General features: G+C 45.6%; 1 protein-coding gene across 1 annotated transcript in view; it reads right to left on the minus strand.

Moving 5' to 3' along the window:
• Positions 1-8,127: 8,127 nt before the first annotated feature.
• kidins220b (kinase D-interacting substrate 220b) overlaps positions 8,128-18,360 on the minus strand; it is a 35,479-nt gene continuing 25,246 nt past the window's right edge. Inside the window, exons 27-30 of the mRNA XM_049589890.1 lie at positions 15,612-15,749; positions 15,431-15,529; positions 11,043-11,273; positions 8,128-10,964 (exon numbers count right to left, since the gene is read on the minus strand). Of these exons, the coding sequence (XP_049445847.1) occupies positions 9,789-10,964; positions 11,043-11,273; positions 15,431-15,529; positions 15,612-15,749 (1,644 nt within the window). The 3' untranslated portion in view covers positions 8,128-9,788. The remainder of the gene's footprint in view (positions 10,965-11,042; positions 11,274-15,430; positions 15,530-15,611; positions 15,750-18,360) is intronic.

Here is an 18,360-nt window from a genome sequence, read left to right on the forward strand (position 1 = left end):
ATGGGAAAGGTTACTCCTAACTGATCAGTTTTACTCCTGCGGAGCGTGAATATGAGCGAGTCTGAAGTGTGGGTGGTGATGTCGGATAGACTGGGATGACGGGAAGGATCGTAGACAGATGATGTTGGAGCGAATTCAGAGCACCTCAGGAATCCGAAGAAGGCAAGTAGAAACATTGATTCCAGTGTTAAGTCGAATGTGGGGGAGATGTAACCGGAGCGCAGAGTGTGTATACAGCGGCAGAGCAGATCGGAGGTGAGGGGGAGGCGTTTGGCTGTCAGCGCTGGTTCTTGCTTTCGTAAGACCCTAACCCTGCTCTTGCAGCCGAAAGTGAGACGCACAGAGAAGTAGTAAGCCCCCTTCCAGCAGACACCGAAATAACACCAGAAGTCGGGGTGAATGGGCAAGACCTTGAATGCGCTCGTGATATCAGCCTTAGACAGCCATGCTCCGTGTCCCGCCAGACGAATCAGTGCCATGGCGTGGTCAATGGTGACGTACTGCATGGAGAAATCTGGGCTAGGAATAAGGCTGTTGATGCTCGGGATGTCGGAGCCGTGTGGGGACGACAGGTCAATGATCAGCCTCTTTTTCCCCGAGTATTTGCGTGTGGCGACACCAATGGGACTGATACGGAATACAGGGAAAGGAGGATGATCGAAAGGGCCTATCATAAATCCCTCAGTGACCTCTTTTGCCAGTAACGTGTCAACAGTGTCGGGCTCAGTGAGAGCGGATTGAAGATTGTGACGTGTGGGAAAAATTAGGAAGCACCTCCATGCCGGGGTGAAAACCGTGAGTGAAGCCAGAGATGAGAAAATCGACAAACTGCCTATCAGGGTGATCACTGAGAGCAGCAGCGAGTGCACGTACCTTGATGGGCGTGCCAAGGTGACGTTCTAGTCATGCTGCTGTGTTGGTGGGATTGTGGGGGCAGGTGGTCCTGGCGTGAGTGCCCCCGCAGAAGGAGCAGACGTGCAGGAGACGGCAGCCTGACGAGTTGCAACCCCACTGATCGAAATTATTGCACACCATCCTGCCGCCCTGATAGAGAATCGGCCGTCCTCTTTGACTCCTTGCCCTTTGGCACCGGCACGTTGACAGTGGAAGGGGGGGGGGGGGTGTAGCGGAAGACAGACGGTCGAAGATCGGAGCATTGCGTGGGGTGGTGGGGCAGGAGTGCGGTGGAGGAGCCCTGATAGTGCATGCAGACGCCGGGTGAGAAGGGGCACCACATAAGTCGCAGGAGAGGGAGGAACGAGCTGCGAAAATGCGGCAGTATATTTCTGAATCGAGGGCCCCCCAGTATGTCCCCTGGTTTAGCTGCTGCAACCGGCCGGCTGCTTGTGCGGCAAAGTGGACATGGTAGGTGTAAAATCCCGTCCCCCCGAAAAGCAAAGCCATGTCCAACACGATGGACAGATAGTCGTCCAGCTCTGATCGACGGTGAGGAAAAACAGAGCAGATGACGTCGCGAAAAAGGGAGAAAGCGAGAGCAAACTCGACAGGAGTCAAGTCTTTGGACCTGGTTGGCATTGACTGCTTTAACAGAACTGGACCGAGGACAGTCTGCAGTTCCCTGGGTTGACTACTGTCGAAAAAAGATGGCTGAATGAGCTGGGCTAGGTCTACATAATTACCGGACAGTATTTGCTGGCGCAGTGAGTGCGAGACGGGTGAGGGGCGGTGAATGGCAGAGGCCGGCGGAGCTGGTGGTGTGGCTGTGGCCAGAGTGTAGACGGCAGCAGAGGAAAAAACATTAGGGTGTTGGGGAAGGGAGGGGGTAGGGAGGGGGTAGGGGAGGGGTGAGGAGAGACACGTCGGAAAGAGAGTGGAAGGCAGTGAAACACCCGCCGGAGGAGCCTGTTGTGTTGCAGGACGGGGCTCCTGGGCTGCGATGCCAGCCGGAACAGGATAGTTGGAAGGAAGGGTAGAGGAAAGGGAGGTGGGGATGGAGGATGTGTGTGCACGGGGTGAGAGTGGAGGTCTGCGAGACAGGGAGGAGAAGAAGGCAGATATGGCGCGTGACATATCTGCGTCTGAGGGAGCAGGCACAGGGGGTGATACGACCTGACCCCCGGCTGGGGGAATGAATGAGAGAGGCTGCTCCGGCTGGAGTGGTGGAGGTGCCGTGACGTCACCGACGGTGACGCTGGCGGGAGTAGGCCTCGGAGGGCGACCCGGAAGTGCGGCCGGCTTGGGAGAAGGAGCTGTGGCCTCGGGAGCCCGGACAGCGGCTGAATAGAGCTGGAACAGCCTGGACTTGTTGTCGCTGCGGTGGAAGGGGATGTTTTTTGCCCTCAGGAACCGCTGGAGCCGAGCGATGGTCCAATCCCTGATGTCGGGCTCTTGCTGTGGACGTGGAGATGGTGGAGATGGCCGAGTTGAGCGTGACGGAGCCCCGCGGGAGCGGCGAGATAGACTAGACGCTGCACCGCTTCGGGAAGGAGGAGGAGAAGACCGCCGCTGGCTCCCACGGTTGTGGACGCGGCGTCAATTTACCACCCGCGAGGACGGAGGAGAGGAGGCCTGAGATCCATTAGGAGTTGGGGCGATCTCGTTGATGGAGCCCGACGGAGAACCACGGCGAGACGGAGGGATGTGGACCACAGAGCGCAGCCGGCTCCCCTGGGAGTTTCGGCTACCGGCAGACTGCTGAGACAGGGTCAGAGGATCACCTGGCTCGAACAGAGAGTCGTACAAGTCGTCGGAGTCTGATTCGGACAGGTTGACTTGCAACACGTGATCCATCGGTGAGTACGCACAAAAAACACACTTGCTGAGATAACCTATGTAGGGTCGCCAATGTTCGAGAGATCTGAGAGGCCTGTGGTAGAGCTGTGCTGGTATATATATGTTTATATATATGTTAGGCAGGTGATTAGAGGAGTGGTTGAGGCGTGGTGCTGCTCCTGAACCTAAGTTAAACAATTAACTCCATAAATGAATGCCACTACCCATCAGATTAAGAAGTTAAACTGTGATGCATTCACAGACTGTTGTACAACCTGAAGTGTGTTTAAACAGTGATGTGTTCACTGGCTGTCGTACAAACTGAAGCGTGTTTAAACATTGAGTTTAGTGTGACAGGAGGAGCAGGTCACTGCCAACTTGTCAGCTGATCCATCTCAAGAGTTTTTTAAAGGAGACATTCAGGAGCTCAGCAAAGTCTGATTTTACATCACTGCAGCAGTAAACAGGAAGCTGCTGCTGAGGCAGGACTACAAGTAAGGGTACATTATCAGGACAAAATATCTGCACTCTATTAAACAATGAAATAACTCTTTAATAAATCTATCATGTCTCATGGCTTGTTTTATGTCTAATGTCTCGTGTTACATATCTCGTCTCGTGTTAAGTTTCATGTCTTGTGTCTCATGTCTCATGTGTCATGTCTCATGTGTCATGTGTCATGTCTCATGTCTCGTGTTTCATGTCTTGTGTTTAATGTCTGAAAAATCCCATCAGGGGTGATTGAATAATCCCATCAGGGATGTCTGAATAATCCCATCATGGGTGTCTGAAAAATCCCATCAGGGGTGATTGAATAATCCCACCAGGGATGTCTGAATAATCCCATCATGGGTGTCTGAAAAATCCCATCAGGGGTGATTGAATAATCCCATCAGGGATGTCTGAATAATCCCATCATGGATGTCTGAATAATCCCATCAGGGGTGTTTGAATAATCCCATCGGGCTGATTGAATAATCCCATCAGGGGTAATTGAATAAACCCATCAGGGATGTCTGAATAATCCCATCAGGGGTAACTGAATAATCCCATCAGGGATGTCTGAATAATCCCATCAGGTCTGTCTGAATAATCCCATCAAGGGTGATTGAATAATCCCATCAGGGATGTCTGAACAATCCCATCGGGGTGATTGAATAATCCCATCAGGGATGTCTGAACAATCCCATCAGGGATGTTTGAATAATCCCATCAGGGGTGTCTGAATAATCCCATCAGGGATGTTTGAATAATCCCATCAGGGGTAATTGAATAAACCCATCAGGGATGTCTGAATAATCCCATCAGGTCTGTCTGAATAATCCCATCAGGGGTGATTGAATAATCCTGTCAGGGATGTCCGAATAATCCCATCAAGGATGTTTGAATAATCCCATCAGGGGTGATTGAATAATCCCATCAGGGGTGTCTGAATAATCCCATCAGCGATGTCTGAATAATACCATCAGGGGTGATTGAATAATCCTGTCAGGGATGTCTGAATAATCCCATCAAGGATGTTTGAATAATCCCATCAGGGATGATTGAATAATCCTGTCAGGGGTGTTTGAATAATCCCATCAGGGGTGTTTGAATAATCCCATCATGGGTGACTGAATAATCCCATCAGGGGTGATTGAATATTCCCATCATGGGTGACTGAATAATCCCATCAGGGGTGACTGAATAATCCCATCAGGGGTGTTTGAATAATCCCATCATGGGTGACTGAATAATCCCAGTTTGTTGACTCACTGCGATGAAACATGGTAAACTGATTTCTCAAGGCTCTTCATCGCCTTCCTGTTTGTTTGAGAATTCATTTAATTTATGAAGCTTTTATTTAATTATTTGGTATCAAGCCTAACTTGTTTTTTTCTTTTTTTGGTTGGAATGTGAACCTTCTTCTTTTTTAAATTAATTTCAAAATAAAATATTTTGAAGACATACAGAACATACAGAATAAAATAACAAACAAAATAACAACCCCCCCCCCCCAGACTGTGCCATGTGATACGTTTACATGATTACACACTAATGTGTTCAGTTTAAAGGATTACATGTGTTACATTATCAAGATGATTCACAGTTCACAATCAACCTTACATTTACCATTATACCCTATAGAATGAAGCATGCCTCAACAAAGGGAGGCTTTAATCTGTGGGATTGCATTTAATAGAAGTCCCCATATATTGAGGAAATGCTCTGGTTTACCTTTCACATTATACAAGATTTTTTCTGGGGTACAATATGAGGTAAACTCATTCCACCAATGTTTCATCGCCGATGGTGATGCAGACTTCCAATTCACTATCACGCATTTTTTTGCTGCAGTCAATGCTAACATAATGACATTTTTTCCATAAACTGTAAATTTATTTAATCTGTTTAAATTCCCAAGAATAGCAACCAGGGGGTCTGGTTTGAGTATCTTTTGGAGAATCTTAGATATATTATTTTGAACAACTTGCCAAAATAGTTTAAGATCGTTACAGTCCCATAACATATGGTATAGGTCACCTTCCCTGGTAGTGCATCTTGGGCAAGATGATGAATTTAACTGGTACATCTGTTTTAATCTATGAGGAGTATAGTAAGTGTGATGCAGGATGTTGAACTGGATGAGTCTGTGCTTTGTGCTGGTAAAAAAAGTCTGTGAATTTCTTAAAATTGTTTCCCATTCTGAGTCCGTATAATTAGCATTCAAGTCCTTTTCCCATTTGTACTTATATTTCAAGTGTTCCCGATCCAAACAATTATTAATACATTTATAAAGTTTTGAGATCAGTCCAGTTAGTGAGTCAGAAATATCAATTATTTTTCCCAAGGGTTTGTCTCCAGTTCTAAGGTAGTCATCACACAGTTTCTTATTTGTAAATATTTAAATAATGGTGAAGAAGGTAAATGATATTGATTATGAATATCTGAGAATTCACTGATTAGACCATCTTTACAGAGATCACCAAGACCTTGAATGCCACTGTCTTGCCATATATTAGATATTCTATCAGACATGAACTCTTGCAGAGGAAAATTATTCCACAGGGGATATAAGGAAGAGACTCTCAAGGTATATATTTTACAAGGTGTCGTTCTATGTCCAACCATGACGCTGTTTGAGTCTTTTCATGGGACCAGTACCATACAGCTCTGAGTTGAGAGGTCAGATAGTATAATTTAAGGTCTGGCAAATTTAGTCCTCCTTTATTGATTGAAGCTTTCAAATTGAACATTTTGATTCTCACGTTTGCGTGACCATATAAATTTTGATAATACCTGATTAATTTCAGTAAACAACTTATTAGGGTATTTCAGAGGTATAGATTAAAATAAGTAAATCAATTTTGGCAACACATTCATTTTAATAATGCTGACTCTTCCTCTTAGAGATAGAGGCAGATTCTTCCATCTCTGCAAATCTTTCTTGAGTATTTCTATGAGTGGGTGGTAATATCAACTTATGAATACAGTTAAGGTCCTTAGATACACACACACACCTAGGTATTTAAAGCCCTCTGGATTCCATCTAAACCTTGATACCAGGTCAGGAATACCTGATGGAGTGGAAGTTCATGACATCACTTTTGCCTAAGTTTAACTTATATCCTGACAGCTGACTATATTCTTTTAATATTTCACACATCTGTGGCACTGAACTATTAGGGCTGGATATATAAATTAACAAATCATCTGCGTAAAGTGACAGTTTGCACTCTATCTCTCCTATTCGAATTTCTCTAATTTTGGGGTTTGAGCGAATGGCCAATAGCTATAGCAACGAGCAGGGGGGATAGTGGACATCCCTGTCTTGTGCCTCTCTTAAGGTTGAAAGGTCTAGATAACACATCATTTGTGGCAATTTGAGGCTTGGGGGCTTTATAAAATGTTTTAACATAATTTATAAACTTACTCCCAAGATTCGCTTCTCTCATGATTTGAAATAGAAAGGGCCATTCGATCCAGTCAAATGCCTTCTCTGCATCCATTGAGACCAGTCTATCCTCTGAGGTAAGTGAGGAGTCATGAATAAGGTGGAGCAGTTTACGGAGGTTATCAGAGCCCTGACGACCTTTAATGAAACCGGTCTGATCCTCATGGATCAGACTGGTGATGACTGTCTCCAGTCTCAGTGCCAGCAATTTTGACAGCACTTTAAATGACACATTGAGCAGAGAGAGGGTTCTGTATGAGCTACACTGGTGATCATCCTTGCCCAGTTTTGAAAAGACGTTAATAGTAGGCAGCTCCAGAGAGTGGAGAAGTTTACCAATTTCCAGCGATTCTTTAAGGATGTCTGTAAGTGGTTCCACCAATATAGGCAGAAACTTTTTAAAGAATTCAGCTGGAAATCCATCTGGTCCTGGTGCTTTCCCTATTTGTAGCTTGTTAACAGCTTGAATGACTTCATCCTTTGTGATTTCTGCATCAAGCTGCCACCTGTTTTCGTCACTTAACTTAGGGACTGGGCTCTTATCAAACAATGGTCTGATATGTAAGGAATCTATGTCACTTTGTGATTTATAAAGCTCATGATAATATTCTTCAAAACACTTGATGTCAGTAGGGTCTGAGATAACCTCCCCCTCTTTATTCTTGATGTTATGTATAACTCGTGCATTCTCTTCTTTTCTGATTTGCCAGCTAAGCATTTTCCCAGTTTTCTCCCCCTTTTCGTTATAATGATATCTGGTTACCTAATTTGTATTTTTGATGTGTGTTTTAATCTTATTTATTTTATTCTTCGTCTGTATTTTCTCATTATTATCATTATTGACATCAGGTCATGCGTCTGTGACGTCCTGTCACAAGTTTAAATTAAAACTTTATTAATGTTACAGACTGACAGCTGTTTACAGGTGTTGACAGGTGTTTTCAGATGTTGAAAGCCGTGTCTCTGTTTCAGCAGCAGGTTCAGATCTCTCTAATGAAAACAAAAGTTACTGAATATTGAAACATCAGTGAAACATGGCCTCAGTTTATCTATATTTGTCTGTATGGCACCTCCAGGCCTCCGTACAGTTGGTGTGTGTCAGACTGTGAACTAACGGCACCTCCTGCTGGTCAAACTCTAAAGTTCATCTGTTTGATGGGAACAAACTCAGACCTCTGACCTTTGACCTGAAACTGACTGTCTGACATCTGGTCTGATTTAACCTGGTTTCAGACATGACGACGGGTCGACAGCTGAAACTCTCCTGACAGATGATGCTCTTTCTTTAAAGTCACGTTTGTTGATCTGGAAACTGTCACACGTTAAGATAAACTCGGCTCAGCTCTGCGGGGAGATCTGACTGTCAGGTGAGCAGGTGAGCACCGCCCGACACAATCACCTGTTCATAACCTTTACTCTGTCTTACAGTTGAAACACAGACAGGAAACACTGAGACAGGAAACATCCAAACATTTTATTTATTTACTTCACAACAGATTCAGGTGTTCACATGATGATGAAGATGATGATGATGATGAGAGCACTGAGACGACAACACTGAAACATCAACATGCAGCTTCACCGACAGACGAACGACATCAAACTGACACTGCACTTATCTAAAAACACTGATCTCAATTATTCTCCGCTAACGAGTCGTGTCATCCTGAATTTAATCTGTTTATTTTCAATGTCACGTCTACTTCCTGCTTTACAAAATAAAACCATGAAAAGCTAAAAATTTTCAGAATCCACTAATTAATGAATGTATTAATGAATCCACTAGTCAATGAATGTATTAATTAATCTTGTAATTAATGAACGTATTAATGAATCCGCTAATTAATGAATCCACTAGTCAATGAATGTATTAATTAATGCACTAATTAATGAATGTATTAATGAATGCACTAATTAATAAAAGTATTAATGAATCCGCTAATTAATGAACATATTAATGAATGCACTAATTGATGAACATATTAATGAATGCACTAATTAATAAAAGTATTAATGAATCCGCTAATTAATGAACATATTAATGAATGCACTAATTGATGAACATATTAATGAATCCACTAATTTATGAACGTATTAATAAATCCACTAGTCAATGAATGTATTAATTAACCCACTAATTAATGAATGTATTAATGAATCCACTAATCAATGAACGTATTAATGAATCCACTAATTAATGAACGTATTAATGAATCTGCTAATTAATGAACGTATTAATTATCTATTGATCGTTTAAGCTCTGGAGTCGACGACCCTTCAGAATAAAAGTCTCTTCCTTTAAACACATGAACACTGACTCATCTCATTCTGACATTTTTATCACTCGTTAATTTAATGTTTACATGTAAACAAAGGTCAGTTTATTATTAAACAATAAATAAACATCAATAACATTCATGTTTTCATGTCGCTCAGAAAGTTTCAATCATTATATCGAATTTTTCTCTCTGATCATTAATTAATTGAGGGCTGTTTTTCATTCATTTGTTGATTAATCTGTTTCTATGGAAACTACAAACATCAAAACATCAACATGCAGCAGCTTCGACTGTCAATAAAGTTTCTACCAAACTTTAACTTCTACTACGACTACGACCGATGGCGGCTACACCATCGCTACGGTAAACACTACAACTACAACCACGACTCCACCAGCAGAAGCTCCGCCTCCTTCAACTCCTGACCACTTAACACTACGACCACGACTCCACCAGCAGAAGCTCCGCCTCCTTCAACTCCTGACCACTTAACACTACGACCACGACTCCACCAGCAGAAGCTCCGCCCTCATCAACGTTTAACACATTATCCCATTTTAAAATCCAAAATATTCAAATTTCAGTTGATTAACTTTAATATCTGACGTCTGAAGCTTTCAAAGTGATGTCACAACTCGTCAACATCGTCAGATGTTTCTACAACTCATTAAACGTCGTCTCGCCTCATCAGGAGTTCAGAGGTTTAAAGGTCGACCTCCAGGCTCCTGATTGGCTGAGAGGGTTGAGAGGCCGCTCCTGGTGGACCGTCAGCGCTCTCTAACTCTTCACGGGTTACAATGAGGTGACAGGATGAGGTGACAGGGTGTGGTCACAGGATGATGTCACAGGATGCTCTCCCGCTCCTCGCCGAAGGTGACGGTTTCGGAGGACACGGTGCAGATCTCCGGTGGGTCTCCGGGCTTCAGGCCCCTCTTAAGGTGAACCACTCGGACATTCTCGTTGTTAGGCCCCGGTCTGGTGGCGGTGGCGGTGGTGGTGCCAGAGGAGCTCGGGGAGAGGATGACATCACTGGAGGAGGAGGAGGCAGGGTCTGAGGAGGAGCCCTCTGCGGGCAGGCGGGGGCGGTTGCCCTGCTGGGCGTTGGTGTTGTTGTTGAGCGTGACGTTGCTTGGCGTGCGGTTCAAGTTGAAGGACTTGGAGGATGGCCAGCTCTCCTCGGGGCTGCTGGCGAGCAGGCTGCACTGGTCCTCGGAGCAGATGGACATACGTGCGACGGCGGGGTCCTGGAGGCCGCTGAGGCTGCTGGGAAGGCCTCTCTTCCTGGCCAGGCTCTCCTCGTCCAGCTCGATCAGGTTGGCCCGCTCCAGCTGTGACAGGTCCGCCTCCTCGTCCTGCAGAGAGTGGTTGGGCGAACTCTCGTTGGATCGCACGCCCGAGTCCGATGAGTCTTTCTTGTCCAGCATGGCATCCGACAGGTAGTCCTTCCCCTTCAGTGCCAGCGAGCCGCCGGGCAGTTTGGGGTCGACCACCTTCTTGCCGTCTTTGAGCAGAGGAGCGTTATCGGACTCCTCAGACTCCTCGTCGTCACTGGTCAGCTTCTGGTAGCGCAGCCCACCGCCAGCCTTCAGCTTCAGGTCGGCGGCTCCCTGGAACAGCCCTCCTCTTTCTGCCGAGGTCTTACGAGTCAGCAGGGACTTAGAGGACCCATGGTCGCCCTTCTCGTCTTCCTCTGTGATGGGGTCCAGGCCATCGCCATTGGAGGTGAAGTCAGTGTTGTCTGCTGCTGGTTTGCCTGCACTCCTCTTGTTAAAGGATTTTCTTCCGTCTTGCTCGCCGCCATCTTTGCTCTTGTCCTCTGATGATGATGTCATGAACTGACCCGGCTGCGGTTGGACGGGGCGCTCTCCGCCGCCCATCTCCACCTGCGCCATCTGGGCAATGTACTCCTGGTAGGCGCTGCGGTACTCAGCCTGCTGCTTGTCGGTCAGCTTGGAGATGTCGTTGGATGACTCCTGGGAGTTCAGGCTGGTCATGCTGGCAGTACGGTGAGCGCCACCCTGAGGAGAGACACCACAAAAGAAGAGTTAGGTCATGGTCTGACTGAACGAGGTCGTCCAGCAGTCGGAGACATTTACCATCCACTGCATGTTCCCGTGTCTCTGAGCCTCGTCCAGTCCCACAGTGCTCAGCTCCTCGAAGCTCAGGTTGAAGCTGTACATCGGAGAACCGTCTGCGTTGGCGGCGCCAGCGTGGGGCGGAGCCACAGCTCGCCTCCCCGTCTCGGTGTGGCTGCCCACAACGCTGCCTTGCTCACTGGCAGCTTCCTCATGCAGCACCTGACTCTCGATGTGGCGCATGTCCAGAACCTGAAGGAAGAGACGACAGGAAGGAGAGTTAACATGGTCAGTATGTCAATGAGCTGTCTGTAATAATCTGAGGTCAGTGTGTTGACCAGCTGTCTGTAATAATCTGAGGTCAGTGTGTTGACCAGCTGTCTGTAATAATCTGAGGTCAGTGTGTTAACCAGCTGTCTGTAATAATCTGAGGACAGTGTGTTAATGAGCTGTCTGTAATGATCTGAGGCCAGTGTGTTGACCAGCTGTCTGTAATAATCTGAGGTCAGTGTGTTAACCAGCTGTCTGTAATAATCTGAGGTCAGTGTGTTGACCAGCTGTCTGTAATGATCTGAGGTCAGTGTGTTGACCAGCTGTCTGTAATAATCTGAGGACAGTGTGTTGACCAGCTGTCTGTAATAATCTGAGGCCAGTGTGTTAACCAGCTGTCTGTAATAATCTGAGGTCAGTGTGTTAATGAGCTGTCTGTAATAATCTGAGGACAGTGTGTTAACGAGCTGTCTGTAATAATCTGAGGACAGTGTGTTGACCAGCTGTCTGTAATAATCTGAGGACAGTGTGTTGACCAGCTGTCTGTAATAATCTGAGGTCAGTGTGTTGACCAGCTGTTTGTAATAATCTGAGGACAGTGTGTTAATGAGCTGTCTGTAATAATCTGAGGTCAGTGTGTTGACCAGCTGTCTGTAATAATCTGAGGACAGTGTGTTAATGAGCTGTCTGTAATAATCTGAGGTCAGTGTGTTAATGAGCTGTCTGTAATAATCTGAGGTCAGTGTGTTAATGAGCTGTCTGTAATAATCTGAGGTCAGTGTGTTGACCAGCTGTCTGTAATAATCTGAGGACAGTGTGTTGACCAGCTGTCTGTAATAATCTGAGGACAGTGTGTTAATGAGCTGTCTGTAATAATCTGAGGTCAGTGTGTTGACCAGCTGTCTGTAATAATCTGAGGTCAGTGTGTTAACCAGCTGTCTGTAATAATCTGAGGACAGTGTGTTAACCAGCTGTCTGTAATAATATGAGGACAGTGTGTTGACCAGCTGTCTGTAATAATCTGAGGACAGTGTGTTAATGAGCTGTCTGTAATAATCTGAGGTCAGTGTGTTGACCAGCTGTCTATAATAATCTGAGGACAGTGTGTTAACCAGCTGTCTATAATAATCTGAGGACAGTGTGTTGACCAGCTGTCTATAATAATCTGAGGACAGTGTGTTAATGAGCTGTCTGTAATAATCTGAGGACAGTGTGTTAACCAGCTGTCTGTAATAATCTGAGGTCAGTGTGTTAACCAGCTGTCTGTAATAATCTGAGGTCAGTGTGTTAATGAGCTGTCTGTAATAATCTGAGGACAGTGTGATAATGAGCTGTCTGTAATAATCTGAGGTCAGTGTGTTAATGAGCTGTCTGTAATAATCTGAGGACAGTGTGCTAATGAGCTGTCTGTAATAATCTGAGGTCAGTGTGTTAATGAGCTGTCTGTAATAATCTGAGGTCAGTGTGTTAATGAGCTGTCTGTAATAATCTGAGGTCAGTGTGTTAATGAGCTGTCTGTAATAATCTGAGGACAGTGTGTTAACCAGCTGTCTGTAATAATCTGAGGTCAGTGTGTTAATGAGCTGTCTGTAATAATCTGAGGACAGTGTGTTAATGAGCTGTCTGTAATAATCTGAGGACAGTGTGTTAATGAGCTGTCTGTAATAATCTGAGGTCAGTGTGTTAATGAGCTGTCTGTAATAATCTGAGGACAGTGTGTTAACCAGCTGTCTGTAATAATCTGAGGTCAGTGTGTTAATGAGCTGTCTGTAATAATCTGAGGACAGTGTGTTAATGAGCTGTCTGTAATAATCTGAGGTCAGTGTGTTAATGAGCTGTCTGTAATAATCTGAGGTCAGTGTGTTAATGAGCTGTCTGTAATAATCTGAGGTCAGTGTGTTGACCAGCTGTCTGTAATAATCTGAGGACAGTGTGTTAACCAGCTGTCTGTAATGATCTGAGGTCAGTGTGTTAATGAGCTGTCTGTAATAATCTGAGGACAGTGTGTTAATGAGCTGTCTATAATAATCTGAGGTCAGTGTGTTGACCAGCTGTCTGTAATAATCTGAGGACAGTGTGTTAACCAGCTGTCTGTAATAATCTGAGGTCAGTGTGTTAACCAGCTGTCTGTAATAATCTGAGGTCAGTGTGTTAATGAGCTGTCTGTAATAATCTGAGGACAGTGTGTTAATGAGCTGTCTGTAATAATCTGAGGTCAGTGTGTTGACCAGCTGTCTGTAATAATCTGAGGTCAGTGTGTTAATGAGCTGTCTGTAATAATCTGAGGTCAGTGTGTTGACCAGCTGTCTGTAATAATCTGAGGTCAGTGTGTTAATGAGCTGTCTGTAATAATCTGAGGTCAGTGTGTTGACCAGCTGTCTGTAATAATCTGAGGACAGTGTGTTAATGAGCTGTCTGTAATAATCTGAGGTCAGTGTGTTAACCAGCTGTCTGTAATAATCTGAGGTCAGTGTGTTAACCAGCTGTCTGTAATAATCTGAGGACAGTGTGTTAACCAGCTGTCTGTAATAATCTGAGGACAGTGTGTTAATGAGCTGTCTGTAATAATCTGAGGACAGTGTGTTAACCAGCTGTCTGTAATAATCTGAGGTCAGTGTGTTAATGAGCTGTCTGTAATAATCTGAGGTCAGTGTGTTAACCAGCTGTCTGTAATAATCTGAGGACAGTGTGTTGACCAGCTGTCTGTAATAATCTGAGGTCAGTGTGTTAACCAGCTGTCTGTAATAATCTGAGGTCAGTGTGTTAATGAGCTGTCTGTAATAATCTGAGGACAGTGTGTTAACCAGCTGTCTGTAATAATCTGAGGTCAGTGTGTTAATGAGCTGTCTGTAATAATCTGAGGTCAGTGTGTTGACCAGCTGTCTGTAATAATCTGAGGACAGTGTGTTAATGAGCTGTCTGTAATAATCTGAGGTCAGTGTGTTGACCAGCTGTCTGTAATAATCTGAGGTCAGTGTGTTGACCAGCTGTCTGTAATAATCTGAGGACAGTGTGTTGACCAGCTGTCTGTAATAATCTGAGGACAGTGTGTTAATGAGCTGTCTGTAATAATCTGAGGTCAGTGTGTTGACCAGCTGTCTGTAATAATCTGAGGACAGTGTGTTAACCAGCTGTCTGTAATAATCTGAGGACAGTGTGTTAATGAGCTGTCTGTAATAATCTGAGGTCAGTGTGTTGACCAGCTGTCTGTAATAATCTGAGGACAGTGTGTTGACCAGCTGTCTGTAATAATCTGAGGTCAGTGTGTTGACCAGCTGTCTGTAATAATCTGAGGTCAGTGTGTTGACCAGCTGTCTGTAATAATCTGAGGACAGTGTGTTGACCAGCTGTCTGTAATAATCTGAGGACAGTGTGTTAATGAGCTGTCTGTAATAATCTGAGGTCAGTGTGTTGACCAGCTGTCTGTAATAATCTGAGGACAGTGTGTTAATGAGCTGTCTGTAATAATCTGAGGTCAGTGTGTTAATGAGCTGTCTGTAATAATCTGAGGACAGTGTGTTAACCAGCTGTCTGTAATAATCTGAGGACAGTGTGTTAATGAGCTGTCTGTAATAATCTGAGGTCAGTGTGTTAACCAGCTGTCTGTAATAATCTGAGGTCAGTGTGTTAATGAGCTGTCTGTAATGATCTGAGGTCAGTGTGTTAACCAGCTGTCTGTAATAATCTGAGGTCAGTGTGTTGACCAGCTGTCTGTAATAATCTGAGGTCAGTGTGTTAACCAGCTGTCTGTAATAATCTGAGGACAGTGTGTTAATGAGCTGTCTGTAATAATCTGAGGTCAGTGTGTTAACCAGCTGTCTGTAATAATCTGAGGTCAGTGTGTTAACCAGCTGTCTGTAATAATCTGAGGTCAGTGTGTTAACCAGCTGTCTGTAATAATCTGAGGTCAGTGTGTTAACCAGCTGTCTGTAATAACCTGAGGACAGTGTGTTAATGAGCTGTCTGTAATGATCTGAGGACAGTGTGTTAACCAGCTGTCTGTAATAATCTGAGGTCAGTGTGTTGACCAGCTGTCTGTAATAATCTGAGGACAGTGTGTTGACCAGCTGTCTGTAATAATCTGAGGACAGTGTGTTAATGAGCTGTATGGCGTTCAGTGTCTGATGATGTCATCTCACGGTGGCTCTGAAGAGCTGCCAGTCTCCAAAGTTCATGCTCATCTCCTTCTTCAGCTCGTCGATGTTACACTGAGACAAAACTCTGCCGTTGACGTTGGCCTGGAAACAACCCGATCATTAATCTGACACGTAAAAACACGGAGGCTCATTTAACCCTTTCCTTCCTCTCACAGACACAAACCTTCCTGATGGTGGCGCTGTACTGTCCCATCATGCTCTGGTCGATGCCTTCGATCTGCCGCACGCGCTCACACACGGCCTCCGTTGTCATGGAGCTGAGGAGGATGGCCGGAGTGCCCGACACCACGGAGGCTGAACCCTGTACATAAACACACACAGGTCTGATTCCCACACAGTACCATGTTCAAACACATGATCACAACCAGGGATGTCAGCGTCATTAGTCTGTTAACCTCTGAGGACCAAGTGGCTAAATTAGCATCGTTAAGTACTGTTAGCACTGTGAGCACAATGAGCAGTGTCAGCATGGATAGTGGTGCTAACGTAGTTAACAATGCTAAACCGGGTTTATGGCTCAAAATAAAGCTGCTTAACCACCGAGGCGACCCTGGGGGAGAGCAGAGGGGGAGCACCATGTTTCTGCAGTAACATCGTCGCGCCATTACTAACAGTAATCATGAATGGGCGGCGCAGTTAGCTAGCTTCCACCCAACCTGGTTGGTGCACAATGCAGAGCGGACAAGACTAACGTTAGCTAACCAGTGGAGAGCAGAGGGTGGACAGTGGGCGCCATGTTTCTATATCTTAACACAGCTGTCCGTCCATTTGTCCATCTGTCTGTCTGTGTGTCTGTCTGTCTGTCAGCAGTCGACAGAAAAAAATTAAACATTAAAGTGTTGACTTGTGGAGCTTAAGACTCACTGAGTCACTGCAACAGCGAACTATTATAATTAAGCCATAACAACCTGTTTGAACAAGTTCAGAGCACTGAGACAGCTCTGGTAAAAATCACTAACCATCTCCTAATGGCAGCTGACTCTGGGCTTTTAACTATTCTCGTTATTCTGGATCTCAGAGTAGCCTTGTACACCATTTCACATAACATCCTCCTAGAAAGATTAGCTACCATTGCTATCACTGGCACTGCTCTAAATTGGTTTAAGTCAAATCTCTCCGGCCGCACTCACTTTGTTCAAATCAGCAATTTCAGATCCATCTCTTTCCCAGTTACTAGTGGTGTTCCTCAGGGCTCTGTCCTATGTACTCTCATATTTATCATTTACTTTGTACCTTCTGGCCATATCTTTAGAAAATTTGGTATTCAATTACACTGTTATGCCGATGACACCCAGCTCTGAATTGTTCGTTTTATGATCTATGGGTACATTGCTACTTTTTTTTGTTCTGTGTCTTGTAAGGTGTCCCCGAGTGTCCTGAAAGGCATCTATAAATAAAATGCATTATTATTCTTATAATTATTAAAACTGTTTGTCAGCAGTTGATGGCGGAGAGGCTAATGAATGAAACTGACATCCCTGATTATAACATGTGAACACTTTAAAGTGAAGACTGAAGCTATCTGGATGTGAAGAAGGACACACAGGAAGTCTGAACTACAGAGACGTTAGAGATGTTTCTACGTTTATCTGAAGTTATTATCATCTGATTTACAACACACATCAGATCACAGCAGTCTGAAACAGTTTACACCTCAGTCATATCGCCTCACCTCTCCTCAGTCATCTCTCCTCACCTCTCCCCAGTCACCTCTCCTCACCTCTCCTCAGTCACCTCTCCTCACCTCTCCACAGTCACCTCTCCTCAGTCACCTCTCCTCACCTCTCCTCAGTCACCTCTCCTCACCTTTCCTCAGTCACCTCTCCTCACCTCTCCACAGTCACCTCTCCTCAGTCACCTCTCCTCACCTTTCCTCAGTCACCTCTCCTCAGTCACCTCTCCTCACCTCTCCTGAGTCACCTCTCCTCAGTCACCTCTCCTCAGTCACCTCTCCTCACCTCTCCTCAGTCACCTCTCCTCACCTTTCCTCAGTCATCTCTGCTCAGTCACCTCTCCTCTCCTCAGTTACCTCTCCTCTCCTCAGTCACCTCTCCTCACCTCTGCTCAGTCATCTCTGCTCAGTCACCTCTCCTCTCCTCAGTTACCTCTCCTCTCCTCAGTCACCTCTCCTCACCTCTCCACAGTCACCTCTCCTCAGCTCTCCTCAGTCACCTCTCCTCACCTCTCCTGAGTCACCTCTCCTCACCTCTCCTGAGTCACCTCTCCTCACCTCTCCTCAGTCACCTCTCCTCACCTCTCCTCAGTCACCTCTCCTCAGTCACCTCTCCTCACCTCTCCTCAGTCACCTCTCCTCACCTTTCCTCAGTCACCTCTCCTCACCTCTCCACAGTCACCTCTCCTCACCTTTCCTCAGTCACCTCTCCTCACCTCTCCACAGTCACGTCTCCTCAGTCACCTCTCCTCACCTTTCCTCAGTCACCTCTCCTCACCTCTCCACAGTCACGTCTCCTCAGTCACCTCTCCTCACCTCTGCTCAGTCATCTCTGCTCAGTCACCTCTCCTCTCCTCAGTCACCTCTCCTCACCTCTCCACAGTCACCTCTCCTCACCTCTCCTCAGTCACCTCTCCTCACCTCTCCTGAGTCACCTCTCCTCACCTCTCCTGAGTCACCTCTCCTCACCTCGCCTCAGTCACCTCTCCTCAGTCACCTCTCCTCACCTTTCCTCAGTCACCTCTCCTCACCTCTCCTCAGTCACCTCTCCTCACCTTTCCTCAGTCACCTCTCCTCACCTCCCCACAGTCACGTCTCCTCAGTCACCTCTCCTCACCTTTCCTCAGTCACCTCTCCTCACCTCTCCACAGTCACGTCTCCTCAGTCACCTCTCCTCACCTCTGCTCAGTCACCTCTCCTCTCCTCAGTTACCTCTCCTCTCCTCAGTCACCTCTCCTCA

This window comes from Epinephelus fuscoguttatus, linkage group LG11 (assembly GCF_011397635.1).
Source record: "Epinephelus fuscoguttatus linkage group LG11, E.fuscoguttatus.final_Chr_v1".
Classification (NCBI taxonomy): domain Eukaryota; kingdom Metazoa; phylum Chordata; class Actinopteri; order Perciformes; family Serranidae; genus Epinephelus; species Epinephelus fuscoguttatus.